The 27805-nt window shown below is 34.6% G+C and overlaps 1 protein-coding gene across 2 annotated transcripts in view; it reads left to right on the top strand.

Moving 5' to 3' along the window:
* The first annotated feature begins 9412 nt into the window (after positions 1-9412).
* The window catches only part of LOC128227629 (excitatory amino acid transporter 2-like), a 54090-nt gene continuing 35697 nt past the window's right edge, over positions 9413-27805 (top strand). Inside the window, exons 1-2 of one of the 2 annotated variants that reach the window (XM_052938339.1) lie at positions 9413-9748; positions 19742-19858. In XM_052938339.1, the coding sequence (XP_052794299.1) occupies positions 19796-19858 (63 nt within the window). In that variant the 5' untranslated portion in view covers positions 9413-9748; positions 19742-19795. Of the gene's footprint in view, positions 9749-18656; positions 18847-19741; positions 19859-27805 lie in introns of those variants that run through there. The other variant, XM_052938340.1, reaches the window with a different exon arrangement.

Here is a 27805-nt window from a genome sequence, read left to right on the forward strand (position 1 = left end):
AGCAGAATGTGTAGGATGAGGTGGAATTCAGAGTCAGCAGAATGTGTAGAATGAGGTGGAATTCAGAGTCAGCAGAATGTGTAGAATGAGGTGGAATTCAGAGTCAGAAGAATGTGTAGGATGAGGTAAAATTCAGAGTCAGCAGAATGTGTAGAATGAAGGAGAATTCAGAGTCAGCAGAATGTGTAGGATGAGGTAGAATTTAGAGTCAGCAGAATGTGTAGAATGAGGTGGAATTCAAAGTCAGCAGAATGTGTAGGATGAGGTAGAATTCAGAGTCAGCAGAATGTGTAGGATGAGGTAGAATTCAGAGTCAGCAGAATTTGTAAGATGAGGTAGAATTCAGAGTCAGCAAAATGTGTAGGATGAGGTGGAATTCAGAGTCAGCAGAATGTGTAGAATGAGGTGGAATTCAGAGTCAGCAGAATTTGTAGGATGAGGTAGAATTCAGAGTCAGCAGAATGTGTAGGGCCAGTTAGAATTCAGAGTCAAAAGAATGTTTAGTTACATATTTAGCACAATTGTAAAGAAAGTTATTATAACTTATACTAAGTCACTCTAGTTGGCGTGATGTTCCGCAAGAGAATGGTTTTGTGTTGTGGGGAAACTTGAGAACCTGGAGAAAACCGATTTGATGACCACTAACCAATAAACTCATGCGGCCTAAGCCGGGAGTCGAACACAGGTCGGGTCGCCTTGGTGAGAAGCGAGTGAGCTGACTAGACATGTTTGAAAGTCTGTTATGAGTGTGGAAGCTACATTTTCATACTTTCACAATCATAGTCCTGAATATCCATTTATTAGTAGTTTGATTATCAAAAAGTAAGCTTATTTCAAAATCTGCAATCACCGTGAGATGTTTTATAGAGGAAACAAGTAATTTAGACTCATTTCAGAAATAAGCACCCAAGCTCTAACTTAAATCCTATCAAGGAAATGGCTGTTACACTGCCCATTTCTGGAGGTATTAAGTCGCAATTTACTATCTGGGGGAAGGGTAATTTTGTTTGTAAATAGCAGATTTATCATGGTGCTTAGGCTCGAATGGACTTAGCTATATGCAGTGCCGGTGGCGTGAAATTGGAGATAATGATGTTGTCTGAGATTGTCGGAGGGAAATAAGAATCCAACAACAGCAGCTGCTTCATGTAAGGATTTTCACCATATATGGCCACTAGCAGTATATTGGAATGGATTTTTGGAATTGTTTCTTTTCAATTAGACGTACCAGCTTTGTACATAAGATTTCCAAGAGCTTTTGTCTTGAAATAGACTGTGAATTAGACAAATGTACATCATTCTGACCCTTGCCCTTGAGAAAGATTTCACTCCAGGACATGGCCAAGTAATTAGATTTGAAGAAATTCTAGAGATGATCTTAAAAAAAACAAAAAAACTAAAAGAGTTACTGCTTTAAGGATGAAGTAGTTTGCCCATAGGTGGCTTACTCCTGGCTGGCCAAGTATGACGCCATTGTTATGATCAAACATGTTGAAGGAACTGTTAAAAATCTGCTCTCAATGATCATAACTTAACGTAATAGTTAGAAGATATTATGTAAAATCTTTATGATTAAACAGAACAGGACAGAATTTTATGCCATGTATACCCACAAGGTACATAGTCATAGAATTTAAATACATTTATATAATGTGAATTCAACATTAAAAAGGGCAGATGGATCAAACTGAGCAACCCATCTTATATTAAGATTTTTTATATGTTCTAACTGACTTAGAATATATATAACATGCTTCTAGTAGGTGGGGAACCAAATTATGACCTCATATTTGTTAAATTGTTTAAAAGATATCCTTAATTATAAAGCATAGAACTAAATATTGTAGGCGGATAAGCAATTTCATTGTAGGTTAAAATCTAAATCTAAAAATATTATTTAAGGAGTACTAATTGATGGAGTTGCTTAAGCCACTTTTGGTATTGCATTGACCTTGACATTGTTATATCCATGTTGATCAGGGTAGTTTCACATATACTTTAATTACTGAAATTTTCTAAAACAGCCTGTATTTTAAGGCGAGCTTATAAGATGACATTTTTGACGAATGTTTATTTTTCAAATCAGCCCAAAAAAAGCTAGTTTGACTTGATGATAAAGATATTCCGACCTTAGTTTTGCATGGTGGGATAAGCATTGAAACATCCTACATACTGTTTTGTTTTCAGATCTTGAAAGATATCGCCTGGATGGTTGTTTGTACATTTTTCTCTTGCCCAAGCTGTCAACAGTGATGGCCTTTCAAGGATCTAGCTGTGCATCCCTAAGAGAGATTGGTGACAAGCGCTAAATGGTTGACAACCCCTCAACAAATCGGTAGGTGGTAAGTGTCTGTTCTGCCAGTTTGTGTCATTAGTTTCTTCCAACAGAAAAGCTACTAAATGTTGTCCATAAGAAACTTGCTATCTGTTAAAATAGTTTGCAGTGTGTGATAATGATTAAAATATTCTACTTTCTGTGTTTGTTTTTTTTCAGATCTTGAAACATTTTGCCTGGATTCTTGTTTATATGTTTTTCTCTGAGAGGGTTGAAGTGGTCTAGTGGTTTAGGTGTCCGCCTCTCTTCCAAGAGGTTGTGGGTTCAATCTCCACAAGGGGTACTTTCTCATGGCCTATCAAAAACGAAAAAGTACTGGTTTCTGCCCAGGAAACAGACTCAAGAGTGATCTTAACAGCTTTGTCACAATCAAGCTTAAATAAATTAGTATAAACCATTTTTCCCTTGCCCAAGCTGTCAACAGTGATGGCCTTTCAAGGATCTAGCTGTGCATCCCTAAGTGAGATTAGTGACAAGCGCTAATGGTTAACAACCCCTCAACAAATCGGTAGGTGGTAAGTGTCTGTTCTGCCAGTTTGTGTCATTTGTTTCTTCAACAGAAAAGCCAGTAAATGTTGTCCATAAGAAACTTGCTATCTGTTAAAAAAAATTCTGGAATGTTACGATTTATATTGTCAAAAAATATATTGTTCATTTCATGCACACAATATTTGTTAAGATAATTAAAGAATATCTTTAAAAATATATTTTTGTGCCCCCGAAGGTGGGCAAATTAAAATCGCACCGTCCGTCCGTCCATCCTTCCGTCCGTCCGTTTGTCCAGCTCAATAACTCGTGTCCGGGCTGTAACTTTCCCTTGTAAGGACAGATTTTAAAATAACTTGCCACATGTGTTCCACATACAAAGACGACGTGTCGCGTGCAAGACCCGTGTCCCTACCTCTAAGGTCAAGGTCACACTTAGTGTTTATTCACAATGGAGTGCTGCATATAAGGACATAAAGTATAGGTTGTCGTGTCCGGCTGTAACTTTCCCTTGTATGGACAGATTTTAAAATAACTTGCCACATGTGTTCCACATACCAAGACAACGTGTCGCGTGCAATACCCGTGTCCCTACCTCTAAGGTCAATGTCACACTTAGTGTTTATTCACAATGGAGTGCTGCATATAAGGACATAGAGTATAGGTTGTCGTGTCCGGGCTGTATCTTTCCCTTGTAAGGACAGATTTTAAAATAACTTGCCACATGTGTTCCACATACCAAGACCACGTGTCATGTGCAAGACCCACGTCCCTACCTCTAAGGTCAAGGTCAAACTTAGTGTTTATTCACAACGAAGTGCTGCATACAAGGACATAGAGTATAGGTTGTCGTGTCCAGGCTGTAATTTTCTCTTGTATGGACAGATTTTAAAATAACTTGCCACATGTGTTCCACATACCAAGATGACGTGTCGCGTGCAAGACCCGTGTCCCTACCGCTAAGGTCAAGGTCACACGTAGGTGTTTATTCACAATGGATTGCTGCTTATAAGGACATAGAGTATAGGTTGTCGTGTCCCGCCTGTAACTTTCACTTGTATGGACAGATTTTAAAATAACTTGCCACATGTGTTCCACATACCAAGATGACGTGTCGCGTGCAAGACCCGTATCCCTACTTCTAAGGTCAAGGTCACACTTAGGTGTTTTTTCACAATGGACTGCTGCATATAAGGACATAGAGTATAGGTTATTGTGTCAGGGCTGTAACTTTCCCTTGTATCGACAGATTTTAAAATAACTTGCCACATGTGTTCCAAATACCAAGATGACGTGTCGCTTGCAAGACCCTTCCCCTTTCTCTATGGTGAAGGTCACACTTAGTGTTTATTCACAATGGAATGCTCCATATAAGTTTTTGTATGGACAGATTTTAAAATAACTTGCCACATGTGTTCGACATACCAAGACGACGTGTCACGTGCAAGACCCATGTCCCTACCTCTAAGGCGAAAGATACACTTAGTGTTTATTCACAATGGAATGCTGAATATAAGGACATAAGAGTGTAGGTTGTCAAATATGGGTGTTTTTTTATGTTCAGAGGCAATTTAAAATAACTTGCCATATGTATTTGACACGTAAAGGCAAGATCAACTTTTCATGTACTGACCTTGTTCATAGGTCAATGTCACATTCGGGGGCATTCGTCACATACTGTGACAGCTCTTGTTTTCTTCTCAAATTTAGACACACCTGGTCAAATATATTTGTGAATACTGTGGCTTGATTCCCCATGGTGTTAAAACAAATCTGGGAGCTAATGGTCTTGTACAACACCGGGGGGGGGGGGGGGGGGGGGGGGCTATCCGAATAGATGAGAGGGCAGCTTTACCTAATTTCTTTTTCCTTCCAAAAAATTCGGGGTCTATTTTCATAAACTGTCTTGATAAAAGATTTTACTTTGCCATTTACATCTAAAACCATAAACTTATGAAAGCAGATTTTGGTGGTTGCAGGGAAAGGGCATGTCGAAATTGTCGAAAGTTTATGATTTAGGTCAATGTTGAAGTTATAAGAAAAATACAAAAAAATGCTAAATTCACCATACATTTCTGTTTTGAGGGAGGACAGACACATGTCAAATTTGCTTTCCATAAGTAACACCCCATCTTACACCAAATTCTGGTCCCTTACTCTGGTTTATGAATAATAAATACACTACTGGTAGCTGTTTGATTTGTTGAAATATTAAAGGGACTCGCTCATGTTTTTGTACCAAAAATTAGTTTTCCCGGTAATACAACTTTAAAGAAACTTAAAAGACTTTATCATTACTTTTTTCTATGATATCGAAATTGCAGAAAAAATACAGTTAAAGTTTAAAGAAGAGTTTGAGTTTGAGTGGGGTGGAAACCTACGCCGATTGAGTCAAGAAAAACTAAAAAACAGACGCGTAAAACACTAGGCCACCAGGACTTTAACAAAATTGGTTGATATTTGGACCTTGTAACATTATATTAAAGGGACTGTACACCAGATTGGCACCAAAAAAAGTTTTTTTCGGTCACAAATCTCAGGACAATTATTTAATAAAATGTTTTACTCTTCGATATCATAATTGTAAAAAAAATACCAAATGTAAAAAAAAAATCGAGTCGGAGACCGGGTTTGAACCGGTGTCGACAAAATTTCAGTCCAGTGTTGTATCCACTGTGCTACGAAGGCTTACCCTAAACAGTTGGAATATTTAATCTATATACCTTACTTGGTAATATCACGTGATAACATCGACTAGCCAATCACGCATAAGGAATGAATTCCACTGTGTAGACCTAGTAATCTTTTTTAATGGAAAACCCCCCGAATAATCTGAGAAAAATAAATTAATTGTAAACTATGTGGTACTTCAGTTAGTAAGTTTCAATGCATTGTACACATCAATACCAAGTTTATGTCAGTTTTTTAACAATTTTCTTTTCGCTATTTCATCATACGGAGTACAGCCCCTTTAATATTTGAGCAAATATCAGCATTTGCTGAAGGGTTCCAGCTTTTGGTATCTTAGTTTTTACACTCCTAATGATTTGCCACACTTTTTTTGTCAAACAAAAAAAATTGCATTTTACAAAACATGAGCAAGTACATTTAAACCACTGTAAAATTGCTTCCTTCTTAAAATTAATGAAAAGAGGGCTTTTGAATTAGCAATGGATTATTACAAACTTGATCAAACAAACTTCATCCTCTGTGAAAAGGCAGAACATCTTTGGACTGAACTAATTATTAGCAGACTGCTATTAAATGATGAATTACTACATGCAGCATTGTGATCTGTATGTTTTCGTCAAAAGAACATCCTGTCATATTTTGCAAGTGAGAATAGACTCCTTACCAGTTCAATAAGAATGCGAAGCCCTACTATCCCTATTTTTTTGTAAAATAGTTTGAGAAATAATATAAGTTTTAACTAAATGCATTGATTGAAATCTAATTCTTGATTTTAATAAGAAGCTATTTCTAGAATTTTTGTAGGATTGATTTGATGCGGTAGGTCTCCAGTGCTGCAAGAGGGGTTCTATGATGAGAATGAGTGGTGCATGTTGACAAGTCACACATTTCAGGTTGATCCTGTGATTGAATCCCTCTTTAAAGCTGTACTCTGACAGATTGAGTGTTTTGACAACATTTTTATTTTTTGACTTGGAAGGAGGAAATTTTTACGAAAATCTGTGGAAACCAGTTAAATAAGACTGATGACAAAAAAGAGATCGCATATTTTTATATTTAAGTTCAAAAATTGATGTTTTATGCATTTTTATTTAACTATTAGTAACGGTTTAAGCCATAAAACATTAATTTTCGAACGGAAATATGAAAATCTACAATCTGAGTTTTTGTAAGCAATCTTATATCATTGGTTTGCAGATATTTACGCAAAAAATGCCCTTTCCAAGACAAAAAATGAAAAAGTTGTAAAAATGGTAAATCTGTGAGAGTGCAGCTTTAAGCACTGCAGGTTTTTTAGCAAAGGTAACTTTTAACATGTACATAACAATTGATGAATAGGTTTCGTAGTCATTTATTTGCATCTAAAAAGGTTATTAAAGAGCCCTACTATCACTACTTTTTGCTCTTAAAATCCCTATTTTACCCTATTCAAAAAAAAAAATCCTACTTTAATCCCTACTTTTTTGTTATAGGTCACTTGAAAGCCTGCACATGTACAGCAGTGCTCATAACCCTGGCTTTTAATGTAGTTCAATGGATAAATAAACAAAAGATATGCACTCATGTTCACCAAAGAGGGCTATTGTTTGTCTCAGTGGCAGTTTAATTTTTATTAAAGCTGCACTCTCATAGATTGTTTAGAGAACTTTTCTTTTTTTTGTGGAATGAGCCCATTTTTGCATCAATGTCTGGAAACAGTAATATAAGAGTGCTGACAAAAGAGCAGATTGTAGTTTTCATATTAATTTCGAAAATTGATGTTTTATGGCTAAAAGCGTTAAAAAATGCTGTAAGAGAAATGAAATTTTCAGCAGTTTTCACAGTTTTCGAAACAATTGAGATCTGTTCTATCTTTAGTTATCTTTTATGAATGAATTGATGCCAAAAACAACTAATTTGAAGACAAAAACCCCAAGAAGGTCAAAACCGTAAATATTTGAGAAGGCAGCTTTAATATTGGCCTATGCAAAGTGCAAAACTCCTTGCATAATATCATTAAAATTCTTTCTCACTTGTGAACAATTTTATAAGGTTAGGAGACTGTCAATACTTGATCATCTACCATATTTGTTTACATCATCATATTCAAACATAATATGGTTAACTGCCATTAAGCCAAGCATGTAATAACAATTTGCTACCAGTACTAGTTGTTATATTCTTTTGGTAACCCACAATTACCAACATTCTTTTTGTAACCAATATCCCTCAAAAAGAAATATTATGCACAGGCGGGTCGAGGCTTTTGCGTAGAGGGGGCCTAACTTTGAGGCTTATTAAACCTTTTTATTTGCAGCCTTCCCTCCGAATCAAAATTTATTTGGTTAAAGTGGTGGCAGGGAGGTTGTGGGGTACTCCCTCAAGAAAATTTTAACATTTACTAGTCCGAAATTGTGGATTTCATTTTTCTTTTTCTCCTTTGTATTGAAATATAAAGTAAAGCACCTGACCCCCCCCCCCCCCCCCCCCCCTTGTGTTGAAGAAGTATTCGGGGTATTTTTCACCTTCAGTGACATATGCTGATACCAGTTTTTATTATTTTTTTATTTTACATACTTTGTCATTAATTCCACAATTAATGCAAGCCAGCACATACGTGTGTGCATGTGTTTTAGATTGATCTTGTTTGTATTCTCATATTATAAGTGGATGCCTAATAATTGTACTTACCAAACTGCAGAATCTAAATGCTCTAAACATCTGTCACCAAATGATGAAGATAAAAATCACAAGATGTGACAGCCTGCCCTTTTATAAATACCGAAACACTTTCTTCAAAATTGTGCGTATTTTTATCGAGATTGGAATAGTTTCTATCCTTTTTTGCATTCTTAAGTAACTGGTTTGGGTTTTTTGGAGAAAAATGTTGAGAATCAGTCATATCCATGGCATCATAGTTGACATGTAGTTTAACTGATGTCACTTGCATCACTCTTGTTTAAAGATGCACTCTTACTCCTAAATAAGATTTACCACAATTAATAATATTGTTTTAATATTCCAAAAACAATGAATAAATGTCGAAAGCAATAGTTCTTATGAAGGATTATTACTGAAATTAATTCGAAAGAAATGAGCATAAAACACTGTATTTCTACCTCATGAGACTATAGTAGACCACAGTAAATCTTTTAGCATTCACCAATCATTTAATGTTTTTGCGCTTTCTGTTATTAAATACATGGTTACAATCTTGTTATCAGTAATTCATTTTTTTCCATAAATGCATTATTGAGTAAGTAGTTAAAAGTTTATCAGTCAAAACTTTTGTTTGTTATACATGTGTATGTATTGATTTTGAATAAGTAAGAGTGTCACTTTAATGAGAGCATCATGGAGCCAACAGTTATGCTCGTTCTTTGTTTTTTAGTCAATAAATGGGCATAACTCAACAATTATTCAAGCCAAGTTATGGGCCTTTGCTGTAAAAAGGGAGTATTGTCTCTTGCAACAGGTGTACCAAGTTTCATTCAAATATCTTAAACAGTTTAAGAGTTATGGCCAAGGATAATTTTTGCAACATTGTCCATGATGACACCGACACCATTGCAATTATATTCCTTGCTATTCTTTCTTCGAAAAACAGACTAGCTTTGAAGTCTGAATTTAATGCTTGATTAAAGAATACTATCTTTTTCTTCTTGTATAAAATTACATTTTTGGCTCACACTGTGAATAGTAAAACTAAAAATAAAATTGAATCATATAATCATGCAGTGATATCATATTTAACTGATAAAAAGGTATTTATTTTTTACTATTTCCCTGTCAGATGGGTATTTTCAAAATACTATTGGTTTATTTGTGAGGTCTACTGACACAAATTAACCTTCATTTGTGTTTTCATAGGAGAAAAGTAATGCAATATTAATTTTGTGTCACTTCAGGAAGTCCATCTCACTCAGTACAAGTGGGTTACATTGAATGCATTCATGAAAGCTTTCTGGGTGCTCACTACTAGGATAAATTGGTGAAGACAGATGCTTGGGAGGAGAAGGGCCCTAGTGTGCTGTGGATTGATTTTGCTTTCTGTGTGAGCAGTTGGGTGTAAAGTTTCAGCTTTTGTGATATAACTTAGATTATCTTGGGATTTTCCTTGAATTTGTTGCATTTAAGTGAAAGTGGTGCATTAATTATGAGAAGAGTTTATGGTTGTTAGTGAATGCATGGTTTAACAAAAAAATACAAGTTTTAGTGCGTTTTGGTGATTTGAAGATCATTATCGGGATAGCTGCGGTAAGCTGAATACATTATTTGTCAATAAAATTATTAATGATGAATTTTTGCATTTAATGGTAATACTATGCTTTAAAATTTGTTAAATATTGTTTCATTTGTCTTATTCATGTATAACTTTTACTGTAAGGGAATTCAAACACTTTATTTTTATGACTTAGATATTTTATGTAATAGTTAGCAGATGTGTTGTTTATTGTATTTTATAAACCAAAAATAAATGCCAACTATCTTAGTGTTGAGCATAAAAAATATCCAGCAATGCCTATTTTTAGCCAGTGTGCATGCAAAAGCCTTTTAAAAACCTACCCAATAAAACCAATGAATGACTAAATAGGAATTTGGCAGTAATAATCTGCTAATTGACTTTTAGTAGTATTGCACCAGTCAATTGTAACCACAGTCCCCCAAGGTCCGGGGGTATACCGGGGAAATTGGCTGTGTTTTTACATTCCCGGTGGCCCCATAGTGCCGGGTGAATGCGGTGGTTTTGTATTCGCGCCATATATAGCGGGGAATGTGCCTTCTTAGGGTCCCTGGGTTGGGGGGGTATTTGGTTTTACCCAGGCTTGGCTGGACCGAAAGTCAAAGTCCCTGCTATTCCCCGGGGCCGTGGTTACAATTGACTGGTGCATAAGAGCTCCTCTTAATGATTAAATTTGAATCAGTCTTGTCCACACATAACTCTTCCTACTTGTGTTCTGGGATCCCATTGGCACAAGGATGAGCCTGAATGGCTCTTACTATATAAGTTTTTTTAAATATCATCATATTATTTGCATTTTTTTAAGGTATTCGCGTGGTTTTACATTTAATCTGACAGCTAGTCTTACTCCGAGGAAGTGCATTTTGTGCAAAAACTAAGTCCTAAGGATCTAATTGAAAGCTTTATCATATTTATACCCCCACAAACGAAGTTTGAGGGGGTATATAGGAGTGAGCTTGTCGGTCGGTCGGTCGGTCTGTCGGTTTTCATGATTTCCAGACGATAACTCATGAAAGGCTTGACAGATTTGAAAAATATTTGGTACATAGGTGTAACATCAGAAGATACAGGTCAAGTTCGATATTGGGGCTGGTGGGGCCAAGGTCAAAGTCACTGTTACTAAAATAGAAAAACGGTTTCCGGACGATAACTCCTGAAAGGCTAGACAGATTTGAACAATTTTTGGTACACAGGTGTAACATCAGAAGATACAGTTTGGTACACAGGTGTAACATCAGAAGATATAGGTCAAGTTCGATATTGGGGCTGGTGGGGCCAAGGTCAAGGTCACTGTTACTAAAAATAGAAAAACGGTTTCCGGACGATAACTCATGAAAGGCTTGACAGATTTGAACAATTTTTGGTACACAGGTGTAACATCAGAAGATACAGATCAAGTTCGATATTGGGGCTGGTGGGGCCAAGATGAAGGTCACTGTTACTAAAAATAGAAAAACAGTTTCCGGATGATAAATCATGAAAGGCTTGACAGATTTGAACAATTTTTGGTACACATGTGTAACATCAGAAGATACAGGTCAAGTTCAATATTGGGGCTGGTGGGGCCAAGGTCAAGGTCACTGTTACTAAAAATAGAAAAACGGTTTCTGGACGATAAATCATGAAAGGCTTGACAGATTTGAACAATTTTTGGTACACAGGTGTAACATCAGAAGATACAGGTCAAGTTCAATATTGGGGCTGGTGGGGCCAAGGTCAAGGTCACTGTTACTAAAAATAGAAAAACGGTTTCCGGACGATAACTCATGAAAGGCTAGACAGATTCGAACAATTTTTGGTTCACAGGTGTAACATCAGACGATACAGGTCAAGTTCGATATTGGGGCTGGTGGGGCCAAGGTCAAGGTCACTGTTACTAAAAATAGAAAAAACGGTTTCCGGACGATATAACTCATGAAAGGCTAGTTTTTCTTGTCAGCAGTGTAACTTCTAAATTACTCAACAGATTTAAATAAAACAATACATGCATGATAAATAAAGATGCAGTGTGCAGTTACCTTTGAGTTATGGCCTCTTTTCAAAGGAATGGTTTGCCATTCCTGTGTCCAGGTGGCATTTGGAGGTATTCGTCACTCCTGTGACAGCTCTAGTTCAAGAGAGATATGATAGGTTCACAGTATCACAAATTGAATGTCAAGGGCTCAGCAACTGTCTTAGTGTCAACAGAAATGTCTCTTTACTAGTTGGTGTGCATGTGCAATCTTTAAAATAATCCACTTGATAAAACCAATTAATGACCTAATGGAAATCGGGCACTTGTTATAGTAAGATGAAAATCTTCATGATTAAGAATGGGCAGAGTGAGTGTATCCCATCAGTGGCAGTAGGCAGACTGCTTAACATATGTGGAAGTTGAAATTCTTTAAGATTAAGCCTAGTACCGTATTATATCATGTATAGGACGCTAGCATAGATAGGACGCAGGCAAAAAAAATGTCGAGAAAACGGGTAAAACCCCTTAATATATAAGATAGGACGCAGCGGAAAAATGTCAAAATCGGAGCCGAAAAATTGAGGTTGGGAAAGTATTTATAATTTATATATTGAAGTAAAAACACAAACAAAATTTGTATATAAGGCATATTTCGATAAGTGTCTTGTGTATTTCGATAAATATCGTCGTATTTCGGTAATTAAGCGTACACAACAATGATATATGTCTTGACATTTTGCGAACATTCACGCATAATATAAGACTTGTACAAATGCTGTAATAGACTAGTTCTGACTGACAGTCAATCGTTGCAACCGTTGCATCTCCCGACATGCCTTCTGAATGACAGTCAACCGTTGCAAAACTGTGTATTGTCAAAACTAATGATTGTTTTGATAAGGCTTGTCGCTGCGCGGATTAAAGCATGTCAGCATAATTATTGCGTGTCGGTAATTAGCGTTGCCAGCAAAAGGCACCTCGGGTAAAGTGCGAACAAACAACAATACGGTATTACCATCGCAATAGTTCGTTCTATTGATGTTTTTCTAATGACAGACAGCGGGTGTTTTTCACACCTTCGCACATTTGAAAAGATTTGATAGTGACAATAATGCTACTTTGCGTTATGCACATTCCTTTATTATTTTTTTAAAACAGTAACATACAACAAAATGTTTTGTAAAATATCAAAACATTAAAATCATGAACAACGATTAATTGATAAATACCTCCTTTCCCGATTTTCCGTTGCCGTTATAACTCAATCCAGTTAAAGTGCTGACTCACATCGAGTTTTTGTCAGTAGCGTCCCTTTTGTAAAAAAGTAAACACTCGTGTTTGTTTTCAATTTATTTCTCAATAAATCATTTTAAAGTAAACATTCAATATATTTCTGCGTGTGTTAACTTGCGTGATTTTACCTATGTCAGTTGTTATCTTCGGTGACGCAGTACAGATACTTACTATTACCGCGTTCTTCCCCGGTCCGATATTTTCGACCTGAAATGGACTTGGAAAAAAACAGATGAAATTCTAATAGCATAGAAAGGACGCAGGCAATTTTTAAGACGATAATTGGGGGTAAAAAAGTGCGTCCTATGCATGATATAATACGGTACTCAATGTTTTCCTATCTGCAATTTCAGTGGCTGAAAATGTAGGTTGTATTCCAATCTTCATATGCTTTTTAGGTGATTAAATGAGAGTCTGTGTGGGGTTCCCATTTTCATAGGCACAGCTCCTTTGGGACAAAATTAGCATTAACAAAGAAAGGAAACTTTTGTCAACGTATGGCAGAACTATATGTCTTTAATACAAACGCAGAGAGAAAGTCACATTAAAGAAATTTCAATTTAAAATTTAGGTCAAGGTCATTACATTTGCATGAATGTTAAATTTCTTTTGCCTGAAGAATAACTCAGAAACTACTGAAACAATTTTGATGGAACTGTGAATATGATGTTCAGGTATACATTGCAAGCATATTTTAACTCAGAGGACATTCTTCCAAAGTTATCATCCCTTTAACCATTTTTCCATTTTCTACAAAAACATTTTTATCCAATTGAAAGGTGACAATGTTAATTTCTAATTCTTTCACTTTTGAATAATAATGGTTGGGTTAATTTCAGAAGGTATCACAACCTTCTATATTATAAGTTTAATATCATTTGGTAGTCCATCTAGCATTAAAGGAATTGTACACCAGATTGGCACCAAAAAATTTTTTTTTTCTGTAACGAATCTCAGGACAATTATTTAATAGAATGTGTTATGCTTTGATTATCATAATTGTAAAAAAAAAGGACCAAAATGTAAAAAAAAAAATGTGTCGGAGACCGGGTTCGAACCCGGGTCGCCAAAATTGGAAGTCCAGTGTAGTATCCACTGTGCTACGAAAGCTTTCTCCAACCGAGTGGTATATTTAAGCTATATACCTTACTTGGTAATATCACGTGATAACATCGACTAGCCAATCACGCATAAGGTATGAATTTTACTAGGTAGACATACCCAGTAATCTTTTTTAATGGAAAAATACGAAATAACTGCTAAACTTAAATAAATTGTAAACTATGTGGTACTTACGTTAGTAAGTTTCAATGCATTGTACACATTAATACCAAGTTTATGTCAGTTTTCGACAATTTTCTTTTTTTCTTGCAAATTGATCATCTGGTGCTCAGTTGCTTTAAAGGGGCTAGGCAGTAAATTTTGAATTGGAAAAATACGCAAAAACTGTGAAATATGTATGTGTCCTACTAAAAGCGATGTCATACATCAGTAAGTAAGATTCAATCTGTTGTACACAATGATGCCAATGTTATGAAAGTTTTTGACAATTTCCATTTTTTTCTTGCAATTGTATGATCTGGCCCCAATTTCTCGAAACTTTTTAATCTTAACAAGCTTAAGACGCTGATTTCAATTAGCCAAACTACATAGTGAAAATGGATTTTGATAAATGAAAAATGGATTTTGATAATCATACAGATAATTCCTACATAATTTCTAAAAATTCTTGAAGAAGTTAATAGAACACATTTTATAGAACAACAAAAATAGTGAGATTAGCTTAATCCTGTTATAAGGGACTTAAGAAGTTTCGAGAAATTGGGGCCTTGTGTGTAGTCCCTTTCATGCCAGAAGGTATTAAAACCTAGTTTATTGTCATTTAGTACGCTTAGCATTTACCCCAAACCACAAACTATGATACATTTTGTCGGTCATCTTTTAAAAAATGTTTATGCAATAAAATTAATGTAAATGCCGTATGACAGTTACAGCCATTACTTCACCTTGAGATGTATAATTTACATAAGTAATAGTTACTTTTGTCCTTGTAAGTGTCAAACATGAACATTACAGCAGGTCAGTCTCTCAGGGGAGCTGCATAAGTGGTCTGTAGGTTAATGTATAAATGTATAATGGATTGTCGAAATAATGAATAAATGAGTGCCTAGTTGTCAAAATTGACGATTGTCAATTTACAACAATATGCTGTGAACTTTTTGTGGCTACTTGCTGACCCACAAATGTTGAAATTTGAGCCTTTTGGTTATGTTTACATAACACAAAGTGTTATTTTACTTGTAGGGTAAAACCTTCTTAAAATAATAATTCCTTGTGCACAATTATATCAATTTAGTATTTACATGTGTATCTCTGCCAATGATATGACTGGTAGGATTTACATTTAATTATTAAAAAAGCCTCTGACAAAACTGCCTAATTTCCATAGTCATTAATTGGTTGTATTTTAAGTGAGTTATTTAGATGCTCACCCATGTGTACTGGCTAGCTTGTAGTATAAAGACACACACATGGATCAAAATTAGCATAAGTCCACAGATCCTGCACTGGTAAAATGCATTCCTGGCTTGCTCAAATTCAGGATTGGTAAAATGCTTTCCGGACTTGCTCAATTTCAGGATTGTTAAAATGCTTTCCGGACTTGCTCAAATTCAGGATTGTTAAAATGCTGTCCGGGCTTGCTCCAATTCAGGATTGGTAAAATCACGGCTTTCTGGGCTTGCTCCAATTAAGGAAGGATTGGTAAAATGCTCTCCGGGCTTGCTCAAATTCAGGATTGATAAAATGCGTTGCGGGCTTGCTCAAATTCAGAATTTTATATTAAACAGAGCTTATTCAATTTTTATGCCATGAACTAGTATAAAAATTCACGCTAGTTAATCCAAATGTCTTATTCCAATAACGGCATTAAGAAAGCCATTATTTATTTATGCATTTCTAAACTATGAATTTGTCAAATGGGCTATGCTTGATTGATGGTGTAGTTATGCAAAAATAACTAATGACTATTACATAGTGTTTATTAGAAATCTCATATAAAGTCTGCTGAGTCCTTGGTAGACAAAATCAAGTATACAAGTCTAATTTTCTTCATCAGAAAAAATAATAACAATTTCCTTCCCTGCTGTGTCCAAGTCTCTTGCAGACTCTGTCCTAAGGCAGTCATCATGTTTCTGTAGTCTGGATTCCGTAGAAAACTAATAAAGACGGGAAGAAGTGTCAACGTGTGTGACTTTACTCAGCCTAGTTCAGAGTTACGACCCAAGTAATGATAGGTATTTACTGAGACCTTCAGGAAATTTGGAGCTTGTTTTTTTTCCCTGTAGGATTCTACGAAGATTCCATTGTCACTTTGATGTATTAGAGATCCGAGTTATATTACTCCAGGAAACACTAGCCTAATGATAGAGTTTGTGGAAGAAGTTACTATGGTTTTGCACTAAAAATATCACTACTCACTTATTGTGACTTGTCTCGAAGCGGGCAGAATCCTCTGGAAACAGGTGATGGAATTTCCCACTTGGTGGAAATTTGCAAATTTACTCAAAGATAGGAGAACAGTTATAAATAATGCAACAATGTTTGGCTTGTCTGCCTTTTTTTTAGCAAAAACCATAGAGGTATTAACAGCCTCAGTATTATTGCCAATGACAAAGGTGTTGTCAAGGAAAAACTTGAATGCTGGCCATTACTTGAAGACCATAAGAAATATTGAGATGAAACCTGGTAAACATGAACATACATGCATACAGTATTGAATTGACCAAAAACAAGAGGTATTGACAGCCTTGAAACTTGATAAGCTTAATAATACACACATGTTCTATATTTTAAGTTCCATATGCTCTTACCACATTTGTATTGTAATTGGAGCAAGTTCCCTATCTCCTGCTATTGTGATCATTGTAATCAAATCAAGTTCCATAACTCCTGTTATATATTCATTGTAACCGGAGCAAGTTGCATAACTCCTGTTATATGTTCATTTTATTTAGAGCAAGTTCTGTAACTCTAGCTGTATATTCATTGTAATCAGAGCAAGTTCCATAACTCCTGCTATATGTTCAGTTTATTTAGAGCAAGTTCTGTAACTCTAGCTGTATGCTGTTTGTTATTAGAGCAAGTTCCATAATTCCTGCTATATGTTCATTGTAATCGGAGCAAGGTGCATAACTCCTGTTATATGTTCAGTTTATTTCGAGCAAGCTCTGTAACTCTAGCTGTATGTTCATTGCAATCAGAGCAAGTTGCATAACTCCTGCTATATGTTCATTGTAATCAGGGCAAGTTGCATAACTCCTGCTATATGTTTATTGTAATCAGGGTAAGTTCCATAACTCCTGCTATATGTTCATTGTAATCAGAGCAAGTTCCATAACTCCTGCTATATGTTCATTGTAATCAGAGCAAGTTGCATAACTCCTGCTATTTGTTCATTGTAAACAGGGCAAGTTCCATAAATCCTGCTGTATGTTCATTGTAACCAGAGCAAGTTGCATAACTCCTGCTATATGTTCATTGTAATCAGAGCAAGTTGCATAACTCCTGCTATATGTGCATTGTAAATCAGAGCAAGTTCCTTTACCATACCTGTATGTACATTGTATTTGGAGCAAGTTCCCTAACTCTTCCTGTATGTTCAATGTATTTGTAGCAAGTCCTGTAACTCTTTCTATTTACTTTTGATCAACAACGGAAATATAGACAAGCATTGCCATCCACCTACGATGCTCCTGGTTGAATATTTCAATGATTTATTAAAGCGATGCATGTTTTTCCCCAAATTGGTGTTAAATTTTAATGTAGATAATGATAATGTTTGTGTCAAAGATAAATGTGCATATGACAAATCAACAAAATAGCAAATCAAGATTCAACAGTGGTGACCCATGCAATTTGCACATTTTATTTGAAAACATTTAAGCCATTTATTCTGTATACAAATTTAGAAATCCGGATGCTCCCAAGCTTGATTTAGTGTTCAGATTCATGCATCTGCAGATGGGATCATCAGACTGATTCACATTTAATCATTTAGAAGAGCTCTGAGAAAACCAACCATCCATTATGCAAATTACAACCGCCAAATTTCCATTTAGTCATTTAAAGGCTTTATTAAGTGGGTAATATAGAAGCTCATGCATGCATGCTGGCTTAGTATAGAGGCATTTTGTGCTTAACACTAAAAAAGTTAGCATTTATTGTCAGTGCTGACTTGTGCATGGTCCGCTGTCTTTATTGTTTAGAACACCAAAAATAAACACTAGCTATTACTTAGAGAAAACACACAAACTAATTAAATCTGGATTCTCTATTATTATGACAAATAAATCATAAAATGAAAAACTTGAAATGACCTCGACCTTGATGTTAAGTTTTGAAAAAGAAAAATGGCTGTTATGAGATATTTTTATTGACAGGTTAAATGGTCATTAACCCTTAATAATAACACAAACAATATTCCTGCCAAAACAGCTTTGCCACAGGCAAAAAATAAATCAATGATATTTATATTTTTTGTGTACAAATCATAAGATAAAATTTAGATAAAATCATAATTACATGGGCATTATCTGACTTTAAAGATTCTATCAACTGAACTCTTATGGAAGCTATTGATCGTTGGAAAAGGGTTGTAATTGTGAATCTCTTAAATAGGACAAACTCGCCTTCCGTATTTCCAACAACAATAGACTCTGCTTTGTATACTGTGAAAATGCGTGGATTTGACTGAATTTTATCACACGTTCTCTGGAGTTAATTTGAATGTATTTGTGAGAAAACTGTTTGGTGAATTTCATTATCTCGTGATAGTTAAGAATCGCATCTAGACAGTTCACAGAGGTATTTAGATTTGTATCTTACATTTTAATCTCAGTCATGTTTTATTTGTGACTTTTAATGCACATTAATTGATTATGGCTGCATAAATATTGTGAAGATTAAATATTGCATAAAAGTCATCTTGCGTTCAAACTACGATATATTTTTTTAGAGTTCTGCAACATTTAAACTTGAATTGATAAATATTTTGTACTTCAAAAGAACATTAAATAAAAAGTAAATGTATTCCTGTAAACATTTATTTATTTCATTTTTTTTCTCAAATTTTTAACTTTTAAAATTTTGTACATGCCGGTTTTTTGAAGAAAAGTATTTTAAGTATTTTTCGTCAGTGCAATCATTTGTTGTTAGTGTCTTTGTTGAAAATATTTTTGCTGTTATTGTAAGAATGCAAAAATGTGAGTTAATGTTGATTCTAAAAGAAAATAACTCATAATATATTAGTGACATTTAACATTAAACTTGTAACACAAATGAACATGCATGTGCTGCAAATGTTGAGGTATTTTCGTCACTGTCACCTTTTGTTCTTTGTGTCATTGTTGTTGTTATAGTTGTTGTTGTCAGAATGCAAAAACGCGAGTAAATATTGGGTATATCCGGAAAAAAATCAAGTAAAAAATATCAATGAACATTGAACTTGGTACATTCCCTTACAAGGAACATACATGTGCATGTGATGCAAGTTCCATAATTCAAGTTGATATATCTCTTGAGTTATGGCCCTTGAACAGCTGAGAAAAAAATGGATGAATCTTGCTCTTGTTTTATCCCATAGCATGCAATATGTATGAAGCAGTATATGACATGAAGCAATTTTTGTAAGATATAACATACTGATAAAAATTAGCGTTTTTTTATCAATGTTCAGAATTTTACCTTTCTCTGTTTTCAGTGTATAACCAGACAGCTATTATTTTGAAGCTGGATTGATAACTGATAAGCCAACATGGCGGACAGACCGATGTTAACAGGTGGCAAAGAGAGCGAGCCTAAGACAAAACTGCAAGTGGTAAGAGCTTTTTAGATCTTAAAGATCAGGTCATAGTCTTGATTATGTTGCAGGCGTCTTGGTGTTGACACTGGCAAAGTGTCATTTGTTGTTGACATAACTCTGACTAAATATTTCAATCGTTATGTCCCTTTGTAGTGGTACTGTTGCATTAAGTTTGCTTTATTAAAGCTCATTATTATACCCCCTTCAAAAAAGGTGGGGTATATGGCTTTGCACATGTAAGTTGGTCTATCGGTTTGTCATTAAGCCAAACTGAGAACTAGAGAACGTTTGGGCCTAAGGTCTTGGAGGTTTGTCATGACCAGCAGATGACCCCTATTAATTTTCAGGTCAGTAGGTCAAAGTTTACAGTGTCACAGTGAGCTTCAACAGATGAAGCGATCAATAAATAGAGAATGCTTGGCCTAAGGTCTGTCATGACCAGCAAATGACTATTATTGATTTTTAGGTCAGTATGTCAAATGTCACGGTCATGGTGACCTTAGAGCTCAAACAAACTTGTCTGATTGATAAATTGGATCTATAATCCTTAAACTTGGTGGGGAGGTTGGTCATTACTTGTAGATCCCTGTTGTAGACCCCTCTGAATTTTAGATCAAAGGTCTAGGTAACAATATTGACCAGGATTACCATATGTTCATTTTTCAAAACAAGTCTTATAAAAAAGTAAATGTTAAAAGTTTTGCTTAAAAGTTGCAAGAAATTGATCATTTTCATATTTTCAAACATTTTGGTTTATATACCATTCAATTGACCTTTAAGCAGCTATATGTCTGTATATCTGTACAACTTGCACTGCCAATATTATTAACTTTATATTATCCATTAAACTTGTTCACTATCAACGATAACAGCATTTAGAACTGGTCAATAACTATGGCTACTTGCCTCAAACTTGGAACGGATGTTACAGTTATAACTTTAAATTAGCCATTTGGACATATAATGCGACCAGACTAATTTACTTCCATTAGTGGGGACAAACAATTACGTATTGTACAATTATCTCTTGTACTTTATTGTTATTGAACCTGAACCTAATCTCAAATCTCGATGAAAAGAATTATGTAAGGTTATAGTAGTTACATGCATGCATGTCCTATTGAATTCACCATTGGATGATTATGATAATAATGCTTTAATATTGTTCAAGTGTAAAACATGACTATTTTATTGTTGAAAAGGTAGATGAAACATTCTTTTTATTTAAATACTCGCATTTTTAAAAGACAAAATATGACACCATTTAGAAATAAACTTTAAATTGTATGATAAAAATGGCTTTCAAAATAATAAATATTGTTTTTTATAGTTTTTCAACATTGTCACAGAATCTAGATTAACCTGCTATTAAGCTTCAGGTTTGCTTAATACTCCACTGGACACTATTTTTGTCAGAAGAATTTGGCACAAGTAGAAAACTAGAAAGAAATCCAAACTGACACGACAAGAAGAGTGTTTGTCTTAACTAAGTTGATTAGACTAGCACTAAATCAGTGTTAGTGCCAATTAATGTCCGAGACCAGTAGCTGAAATGCTTGTTCTATCATGGAATGCACTGATTACTTTTCTGGGAGTGTACATGTACGGTAGTCCAGTAAGGAATAGCTTGTATTTTAAGGAGAAGGAATATGTATATATGTTTCTAGTCCAGTAAGGAATAGGTTGTATTTTTAGGTGAAGTTGAGATAGTATTCCCTTAAGTAATTGAGCTAGTGATCTCTTTTGAAGTTGAGATAGTATTCCCTTTAGAAATTGAGCTAGTGATCTCTTTTGAAGTTGAGATAGTATTCCCTTTAATAATTGAGCTAGTGATCTATTTTGAAGTTGAGATCAAATCCCCTTTAATAATTGAGCTAGTGATCTCTTTTGAGGTTGAGATAGTATTCCCTTTAGTAATTGAGCTAGTGATCTCTTTTGAAGTTAAGAAAGTTATCCCTTTAGTATTTGAGCTAGTGATCTCTTTTGAAGTTGAGATAGTATTCCCTTAAGTAATGGAGCTAGTGATCTCTTTTGAAGTTGAGATGGTATTCCCTTTAGAAATTGAGCTAGTGATCTCTTTTGAAGCTGAGATAGTTATCCCTTTAGTATTTGAGCTAGTGATATCTTTTGAAGTTGAGATAGTATTCCCTTTAGTATTTGAGCTATTGATCTCGTTTGAAGTTGAGATAGTATTCCCTTTAGTAATTGAGCTAGTGATCTCTTTTGAAGTTAAGAAGGTTATCCCTTCAGTAATTGAGCTAGTGATATCTTTTGAAGTTGAGATAGTATTCCCTTAAGTAATTGAGGTAGTGATCTATTTTGAAGTTGAGATAAAATCCCCTTTAATAATTGAGCTAGTGATCTCTTTTGAAGTTGAGATAGTATTCCCTTTAGTAATTGAGCTAGTGATCTTTTTTGAAGTTGAGATAGTATTCCCTTAAGTAATTGAGCTAGCAATCTCTTTTGAAGTTGAAATAGTTTTCCCTTTAGTAAATGAGCAAGCGATCTCTTTTGAAGTTGAGATAGTATTCCCTTTAGTAATTGAGCTAGTGATCTCTTTTGAAGTTGAGATAGTATTCCCTTTAGTATTTGAGCTAGTGATCTCATTTGAAGTTAAGAAAGTTATCCCTTTAGTAATTGAGCTAGTGATCTCTTTTGAGGTTGAGATAGTAATCCCTTTAGTAATTGAGCTAGTGATCTCTTTTGAAGTTGAAATAGTTTTCCCTTTAGTAATTGAGCTAGCAATCTCTTTTGAAGTTGAGATAGTATTCCCTTTAGTAAATGAGCAAGTGATCTCTTTTGAAGTTGAGATAGTTTTCCCTTTAGTAAATGAGCAAGCGATCTCTTTTGAGGTTGAGATAGTTTTCCCTTTAGTAAATGAGCAAGCGATCTCTTTTGAAGTTGAGATAGTATTCCCTTTAGTATTCGAGCTAGTGATCTCTTTTGAAGTTGAGATAGTGTTCCCTTTAGTATTTGAGCTAGTGATCTCTTTTGAAGTTAAGAAGGTTATCCCTTTAGTAATTGAGCTAGTGATCTCTTTTGAGGTTGAGATAGTAATCCCTTTAGTAATTGAGCTAGTGATCACTTTAGAAGTTGAGATAGTATTCCCTTAAGTAATTTGGCTAGTGATCTCTTTTGATGTTGTTATACTATCTCCTTTAATAATTGAGATAGTGATCTCTTTTGAAGTTGAGATAGTGATCCCTCTAAAAATTGAGATAGTGATCTAAAATTATTGAGCTTGTGCTCTCTTAAGTGTTTGAGATAGTGACCCCTTTAGAAATTGAGCTAGCGATTTCTTTCATGATTGAGCTAATGGTCCATTGAGTGATTGAGCCTGTGATTTTTGAACGATTGATACAGTGAATCCTTGAGTGACTGAGCCTAAAAACAGCATTGTTATAATAGATTCTAGGACTAAAATTTATTTCATCTAGTATAAGACATAATAAAACTGCAAGAAATAAGACAAATTATTAATATTTCATTTTTATAATTCTGTTTGGCCAAGGAGATAAAAACACTTGGTTCTTGATTAATTATTGTTTTGTTAGAAACACTCTTTTGTCCTGCCTTTTTAATCTGACAAACTTAAGTGAAGTATTTACAGCTGCAAAAATAAGTATAACAAACAGGGTGCATTACTATTACGTCTATTTTTAAAGAAAACGTAAATGTTTTAGAAAAAGAAATTGTTCAAATAAATTAATGATTGTTTAAAGTTCTACTATAATTTTGGAAAACGATTGTCATAACATACAAGTTCACCAGAGATATATTTGTTAAACTTTCTTGAAAAAAAGGAATGTTTTGCATGAGAAGCCGTAAAATAAGTTTTTTATGAGAGGGTTAATGTCAATGTTAAGAAGCTGATGATTTACTTGACAGATAAACAAAAACTGGCTTAATCTTGAACCCAGCTGTATAATTCTGGATGTTAGTTGTTTTTGAAGTGCATGATGTGTGGGACTGTTGGAAAGAAATGTAAATGATTTTAACACATATGTCTCCATGACAGTTGCTTAATTAAGAGATGGAAATATTGCTGAGCAGTCTGTTAATTGTACCATGTTTGAGTGGTTTTTCCTTTTTCTTCGTGTAAACATCAAGTCCCATATTGGAACTGTAATTAACATGTAGAATGATCGTAAAATGGTCGTAACCGTTCCATAACAACTACGCAGATAAATTATAATGTTATTTACTTATACCGCACACTATTGAGCCATGTATCAAGGCAATACGCACATAGGCCAATGTGTCGCATTCGTCAGAAAAAGTGAAAATAAGTTAAAAATATGCAATAAAAACTGAGGACTAAGGTGTCATATTGACACTAAAATATAGCATGAAATTCACCTTTTGCCTCTTAATTTGTTACTTTTAACCACCAGCGAGAGGGGGCATGCCACACTCGCAGCATTTTTGATCGAGACGCAGCTATGCTGCTCATACTTTGAGTACACTTCAAAAGCATCCAGGTTCGCCCCTGCTATTAAACATTACAAAACAGGCATGTCACTGCTAACCCTCTTGATTAAATTTATACACTCCAGCTAAAGCACTTGTGTATAATCTCAATCATTGGAGTTGTGGGTGCTGTAATTATTACATGTACGTAGATGACATTTTGTTCAATAGTCTCAATGTCCATGATTAAGTACATATTCCCTCAAGTCAAGTCAATCATTCATCAGAACATGAGAATGATGATCAAGTGTTAAGCGCTTCCAACACTTAATTGTTGGAGTTGTTTATCTATTGCTTTGCATTTGACAAGGATCCTGATATATTCAATTTGACAAATTGTATGAAGGAATGCAATGCACCCCACAAAGAACTTAGTTCTTTGGTTGCTCAGCATTGCTTGTTGATAACTTAAATGTATGGAAAATGCATTATACATGAATTTATTACAGTCTGTATATAATTTGCTCTTTATTTCAACTGAATTGGACACGAAATTAAAAATTCATTCCAACCTAAAAAAGATGGTTTGTGATATTATTTTAGGTATAATTATTTTTAGGCAGATTATCAGAAAAAACTTAAGTAAAATCTCAATCTCAACTCATTTTACCATAAAACAACAAAAAATATTGGAAAAAAAATATGATTTTACACATTTTAAAACCGCATTTTATCATTGAATAAGTTGATTATATTCTTTGGTATAGATTCCTAGGGTAAAATATTCTACAGCCAAAAATGTACTTGAGTACAATTCATTGCCTTTTAACAATTACTCCAGTATATATTTTGCTCTAGAATTAGTTTTCTTTGAAATATTATCAAATTCTTTCAATAACATATTCTATGAGAAAATACATTTTCAATAAGTATAACAAAATACAATATTTTGAATAACACTATGCTTTTATGTGTGGTAAATTGAGTTGAGATTGAGACTAAACTTGAGTATTTTTGTGATATTGGGGCCAGGTTTTATCGCATTGCGGTGTTTTCTGAACATGAAACCCTTTCAAATTTTATCAGAATAGTTTGAGGTCACAAAGCATTCAAAATTCACATATTTGTGGGTTAGAAACCTTAACGTCAAGTTCAGGACATACCAGGATGAGATTTGTTCGAGTGGTTTGTATACCATATTATATCATGTATAGGACGCTAGCATAGATAGGACGCAGGCAAGAAAATAGTTGAAAAACGGGTAAAAACCCTTAATATATAAGATAGGACGCAGCGGAAAAATGTCAAAGTCGGAGCCGAAAAATTGAGGTTGGTAAAGTATTTATAACATATATTGAAGTAAAAAAAAAAGTTATATAAGGCATATTTCGATAACTGTCTTGTGAATTTCGATAATTATCGTCGTATATCGGTAATTTAGCATTTCGGTAATTTAGTTAAGTCTTGACATTTTGAGAACATTCACGCATATTATAAGACTTATACAAATGCTGTAATAGTCCCGACACGCCTTCTGACTGACAGTCAACCGTTGCAATAGTTCCGACATGCCTTCTGAATGACAGTCAACCGTTGCAACCGTTGCAAAACTGTGTAAAACTGATGATTGTTTTGATAAGGCTTGTCGCTGGGCGGAATAAAGCATGTCAGGCATAATTAATGCGTGTCGGTAATTAGCCTTGCAAGCGGAAAGCACGTCGGGTAAAATGCGAACAAACAACCATACGGTATTACCATCGCAATAGTTCGTTCTATTGATGTTTTTCTAATGACAGACAGCGGGTGTTTTTCACACCTTCGCACATTTGAAAAGATTTGATAGTGACAATAATGCTACTTTGCGTTATGCACATTCCTTTATTAATTTTTTAAAACAGTAACATACAACAAAATGTTTTGTAAAATATCGAAACATTAAAATCATGAACAACGATTAATTGATATTTACCTCCTTTCCCGATTTTCCGTTGCCGTTATAACTCAATCCAGTTAAATGCTGATTCACATCGAGTTTTTGTGAGTAGCGTCCCTTTTGTAAAAAAATAAATACTCATGTTTGTGTTCAATTTATTTCTCAATAAATCATTTTAAAGTAAACATTCAATATATTTCTGCGTGTGTTAACTTGCGTGATTTTACCTATGTCAGTTGTTCTCTTCGGTGACGCAGAACAGATACTTACTATTACCGCGTTCTTCCCCGGTCCGATATTTTCGACCTGAAATGGACTTGGAAAAAAACAGATGAAATTCTAATAGCATAGAAAGGACGCAGGCAATTTTTAAGACGAGAATTGGGAGTAAAAAAGTGCGTCCTATGCATGATATAATACAGTACATGTGTCTTGAGTTGAAGCTTTTTCATGTTGTCCTAAAAACAGACTTAAACAGGGTTCATTTGTAAGAGTAGGCAGCACTCTTAGGATCTGAGATTGGTGCAACAGTCTGAAAAATACTAGGTAGGGGATGAACAAAGTTGTTGTTTTTAAGTCCAGTTAAAATAGCAAACAAGATGGCAATGCTTACCATGACATTTCGGTATATTGTGTTTTAAATCATTAATACTTGATGATTTTAATTATAAACAACACAAATGGTCAACAACAACTAAAAATCAGAAAATCGAAAATGTTTGTTTTTATCTAGGGTCGAAAAAAAATGCCAGGGTGAGAGTTTTTGCTAGGTGGAGTCTGGTAGATATTCATTGTAGACCTTAGATTGATATCAGGTGAAGATCAGTAGAAGGCAATATAGATTATAGGAATAAATATTTTTCTCCCAGAAAATTATTATTCGTTGTTAGGTATAACCTTTTTGCTTCAATTGCTTCTATTACGTAACTCGGTATACAGAGCTACAAAAAACTGGAATCTTGTCAATTACCACAAGATTTAAACTCAGTGAGGAATAAACAATTATTGCTCTATGATTACAGCAATTCCTGATATCTCAGGAGTTGAGTACTTATCCTTAAGCTGGTTGCAAACATACTCTCCCATGAAGGAAACCAGATTTCACTCTGTAAATATGATTCTAGTACAGGCTTACAGCATGTCAAGTGCAATGATTTGGGTACCCTACATCTTTATGTCTTGTTAATAGTCAGAAAGCATGTTATTGCTACATAAAATAATCCTTTTTTTATTTTTTATGCAGTTATCACTCTCAGATGGCAAAACATAGCCTATGTCTTATCCAATCTGGTACATTTAATGCTATGGCATTTATTTTCACAAGAAAATGTGTATATGCATACTAATACCTAAGCAGACATTTGAGCTCGTATTCCATGCATACAAGTCAATTACACTTACAGGAGGTTTAGAGCATTGTTGTTGTTTTTTCTAGAAAAAAAATATTATGAATTTGCCCCAGATATGCTGCATTTGTAACTGGAAGGTTTAAGGTCAATGTATTTTTTTCTGATAAAACATCACATGCTAACATATATGTTATGATAGTTTTGTTGATTCAGATATGTTCAATACCTTTGCATTAATCCATTTATAGGTTTAAGTACCCAAGAAGTGTG

This window comes from Mya arenaria, chromosome 3 (genome assembly GCF_026914265.1).
Source record: "Mya arenaria isolate MELC-2E11 chromosome 3, ASM2691426v1".
In the NCBI taxonomy this organism is placed as follows: domain Eukaryota; kingdom Metazoa; phylum Mollusca; class Bivalvia; order Myida; family Myidae; genus Mya; species Mya arenaria.